Source organism: Theobroma cacao, chromosome 10, assembly GCF_000208745.1.
Source record: "Theobroma cacao cultivar B97-61/B2 chromosome 10, Criollo_cocoa_genome_V2, whole genome shotgun sequence".
In the NCBI taxonomy this organism is placed as follows: domain Eukaryota; kingdom Viridiplantae; phylum Streptophyta; class Magnoliopsida; order Malvales; family Malvaceae; genus Theobroma; species Theobroma cacao.
In genome coordinates, this window is record NC_030859.1 from 19,795,122 (window position 1) to 19,799,813 (window position 4,692).

Consider the following 4,692-nt stretch of genomic DNA (forward strand, 5'->3'; position numbering starts at 1 on the left):
ATATATATATATATATATATAATAAAAATATATATACATAAATTTATGAAAAGCATATGTACACAAATAATAATAATAATAATAGAATAAAACTATTGGGTTAAAAAATATGATTTTTTGGGAAGTTTATATAGTAAAATAAATAAATATTCACATAGCAAAAATACATAATGAAATAAAATGGTTATATAAGAACTATAAGTAAATACAAAATATTTATTCATGATATATATATACATACAAAGAAAAATAGTATTTTTTTTTTAAGATAAGAAACAAATATTAAACTTCTTAGGCACATCACACATCACTATTGCATTGTTAAATGTCATGGCATGTAGATATTTTATGTACACGAGTATAAGCCTCGATGATGGGAGTTTCCGAAGGATCTTGCAATGGCGAGTTTTCTTCGAGAAATTCCATAAGTGAAAAGATATCTCTAGGTCTCGCTAGTACGATGGGAGGGCTCGGAGAATATCTTTAATAAGAGGCTTCTACTTGTAATAGGTCTGCATTCACGAAAATGTTATTTTTTTCTAAAAAAACGAATGATTACCCCAAAGATGGGATTTATTCGTTAAGTTTGAGAAGGAAAGTTTTTCGGATAATTCTCTAGGTGAGAGAATATCCCCATATCCCACCAGTGTGATGTGCAGATCCGGGAAATATCCTCAATAAAAGCTTTTCATCCAACATTATTTGGATTTTATACCATGGATTTCGTAAATGCATCATGTGCACGTCACACTTGTAGAACCAAATAACATATTTTAATTTGCTAGTAAAATAGAGGATAAAATAAATAAATGATAATTAAGGAAACATAATGAAATAAATTTAAGAATTAATGCTCTGATAGGATAACCTATAATTAAGTGATACCGTTCATGGAACGAGCGTCACAGTGGTACTAATCCTTCCCCGTGCGTAACCGTACTCCCGGACCTAACTCTAAAAATCTTAGACCAGTTTAACGTTCTTTCAACGGACCTAAAATTAATTTAGGATCTTCTCGATTAGAATCGAGTCAATAGGGGACCAATCGCACCTAGTAAAAATAAAAAGATTGGTGGCGACTCCTGGTTTAATTTTTAGTGAGTTTTCATCTCTTCATCATCTAGCGGTCGGGTTTCCGGACCCGCACGTTACGACAGAGACCTGACCAGACAAAACTCCAATGCTTAGAAAGAGAAACACTATCAAGCATCACCCGCCTGCAAAAACATTTATGTGAGTAGTTGCCGCTAGAGTTACCTTTCCAAATCATCTTATCTTGGTAATCTCTGCTAATCACTTGATCATCAATAACATGCTTGAAGTTTTCGCATTGATATCTCTCCCAATCAAAGACGTATATGCGAAGAGCAATTTCCCACTGCTAGACGTTACCGCTCTAGGTACCAAAATCACTAATGCAACTTGACTTATTGGTTGCAAAGGCAAAGATCCTAAGGAAGACAACCCGCATGGGCAATTCTTCAGACCAGACACCGTTCCAAAAATTGATTCTATCACCTCGACCAACTAACAAACCCATTCCCTCAATAACGAAAATGCTAAAACTACAAGAGTTCGAGAGTGGTCTAGTAATGATTTTCCAAATACCGAAGGCTCTAGAAGGAATCCCCAAGCTTGGTAACACCCCATTGTGAGTGATTCCTGTTTTTTTTTGCCATTACCCTCCTCCATAGACTTATTGATTCGTTACTGTATCTCTAAAGCCATTTGTTCAAGAAGGCTCTGTTTTTTAAATCAATATCCATCAGGCCAAGACCACCCAGGACACGGAAGTTACATATGGACTCCCATGAGACATGATGGAGCTTACGTACAAAGTTTGAGCTGCCTCAAAGGAATCTTTTCAGGATGTTCTTGATGGATGAATGAATTTTAATTGGCATATGGAATAAAGACATGTGGAAGATAGGAAGACTATTGAGAATAGACTAGAGTAAGGTGAGCTAACCCCCCATGGAAAAGATTCTGGCCTTCCAAGAAAATAATTTGGCTTCCACTTTCCTAATAATTGATTGCCAGATGCTGGTAGAGCTTGAAGTCGCACCCAGAGGAAGTCCGAGATAGGTGGAGGGAAGTGTACCCACCCTGCATTTAATCGTTTCTGCCTAAGAGATGACAAGAGAATTATCAATACAAAATCGTAGATGTAGCATTTACTGTAGTTGATCTTTAGGCCTGAGACCACCTGAAAGCATCTCAGCAATCACTCAATAGGAGAAGGGGGTTGGGGTCACAGAAAATAACTGTATCATCTGCATATTGAAGATGTGAGACATAAAGGCCAGCGTCACCAACTGCAATACCCATAAATAGCTATTGATTGACTGCCTTATACATTAAGGCACTGAAGGATTCCACAACAAGATTAAAGAGAAGAGGAGATAAAGGACAACCTTGGTGGAGACCTCTTTTCATTTGGAATTCCCTTGATGGTGTGCCATTAATTAAGACAGAGACAGAGGCAGTCAAGATATAGCTCATAATTCATGAACACCATTTGGGGCCGAATTTTATTAACTTCATAATGTACTCTAGAAACTCCCAAGAGATGCTGTCGAAGGCCTTTTCGAAGTCGACCTTGACGATGAGCCCACCCTGCCTATTTTTTCTCCTAAGATCCATTATCTCATTTGCCACAAAGCCGCAATCCAGTAGCTGTCTACCATGAATGAAAGCAAACTGGTTGATACCAACAATATCATCAATCACTTTTAGAAGCCACAGGAGAGAGCCTTAGAAATAATTTTGTAAAGACAACCCACTAAACTGATTGATCGATAATTATGTAACCAATTAGGCATGTCGCATTTCGAGATGAGAGTAATGAAAAAGGAGTTAATTCCTATGTCGAGAAAGCCGCTGTTTTGGAAATTAGTGACAAACTTCATAACCTCATCCTTTATGACCCCCCACTGCCTTTTAAGGAAATAGAAATTGAAACCATTTGGCCTCGATGCCTTGTTCCCACCACAACTATTGATGACTTCCCTGATTTCAGCTTCGGAGAATGGTAATTTAAGGTTTGCCGCCATTTGCCCATCAAGCTTAAGAATATCACAGTTTAACTTTTTAGGTTTGGATATGGCCCTTGCACCATAGAGATTTTCAAAATGCAAGACAATCCGTTCCTTGATTTCCCTTGGATCCTCCACCACGTGGCCCTGGGTTGTTATTTTCCCAATGAAGCTGGCTCTCCGCCTAGTGGAAGCCATGTTGTGAAAAAATTGAGTATTGTGGTCGCCTTCAAGAAACCATCTAATATGTGATTTTTGATGCCAAGCTCTCCCTTCGACTCTAAGAAGCTGCCATAATTCATTTTTGAGCCTTCTAATGTTACCCATTACTTGCTCATTAATACCACCATGTTGCAACAAATTTGAGCACTGCTGGATTTTTTATTTAAGATTGTCTGTCTTGTCTATCATATTTCGAAAAATATCCCGTTGCCATTTTTGGAAATGGGTTATGGTGTTTTTAAGCTGAAACCCGATGTTTGACCTGCTACCATTAAGATTCTCGGATACTTTCTAAGCAGAAATAAACATGTCCTTGAAACTACGATCATCTAACCAATGGATATAGAACCGGAACGGCTTGGGGCCCCAATTGTAGCACTCCAAGCAAATCATGATAGGATTATGATCAAATATCGAGGCTGGTAGACACCTTTGAATCAAATCCGGATAGGGTTCCAAAAATTCCATTGCCAAAAAGAATCTATCAAGTTTGCTAAAAATGACATTCTCACAAAGATTAAACCAAGTATAATCGCCTTCAGACATGGGAAGATCCATAAGGCCCACTCTCAATGAACTCCACAAATTGAACCACAGAAGTGTCAATGGAAAAGCATCCAGAATGCTTATCAGAATTTTTTCCGCATTGAAGTCACCCCCTAAGCACCATATGGCTTTCGTGGCCCTCAAGACTTGAAGCAAATCATTCCAGAACTCTACTGTTTCATTCACATCAGTAGGTGCGTAGATATTAACAAAACTCACATTAACATCAAAACCTTGAATTTTGCCTATCACAAGAATAAATCGCCGGTCGATCATGAAATTATCTATCTGCAGGAAATTTTGGCACCATATGGAGATTAATTCCCTTGATGAGCCCTCTAAATGAGCCGCTAGCCACTTGTAATTACCATCGCCCCATAAGTGGTTAACCATTCTATCCGAAATAAACTGCAACTTAGTTTTTTGTAAGAATAAAAATTTGGGACTGTACTGGGAAGTTAAATGCTTGACTGCCTGTCTTTTTTCAGGCTTTTCGAACCCTCTAACATTCCAAGATATTGCTGCCATAAAAGGGAAGGAAAAACCAGAACAAAGTGGAAAAAAGAGATAGCAACATACATTAGCTTAAGAGCAGTCATCAGTTACCATTTCCACAAAAATATTAACCATTTCGTTGTCATTTTGCTTAAATACCATGCCAACGCTTTTACCCACTCTTTAAGTGTTTTTTCCACGTCCTTTATAATTGCTTCGTTACGTCTAACGATGTCGTTATAAAAAACATAACCATTCGTCACCTCCGGAGGAGGAACACGTTCGTTGAGATGACCCCCTACAGCATACCTCTCACTTCTTTTTCCCTTTCCTCATTGACCAGCGACACAGGGTCTGAGACACCTGGCATTTCATTCTCCCTGCGGTGCATCAT

General features: G+C 38.2%; 1 protein-coding gene across 1 annotated transcript; it reads right to left on the bottom strand.

Moving 5' to 3' along the window:
• Positions 3,549-4,692, bottom strand: LOC108663658. Its single transcript, XM_018128899.1, has 2 exons — positions 4,608-4,692; positions 3,549-4,324 (listed from the first exon to the last, which is right to left on the bottom strand). Exons 1-2 carry the CDS (start codon positions 4,690-4,692, stop codon positions 3,549-3,551), a joined length of 861 nt encoding a protein of 286 aa, XP_017984388.1.

What these genes read in the sequence shown, in the direction of transcription:
- LOC108663658 (XM_018128899.1), bottom strand. Translation starts at nt 4,692, where the DNA reads ATGATGCACCGCAGGGAGAATGAAATGCCAGGTGTCTCAGACCCTGTG. An exon ending in AAGGGAAAAAGAAGTGAGAG is followed by an intron (nt 4,325 to 4,607) that starts GTATGCTGTAGG and finishes CTTTTATGGCAG; the next exon opens with CAATATCTTGGAATGTTAGA.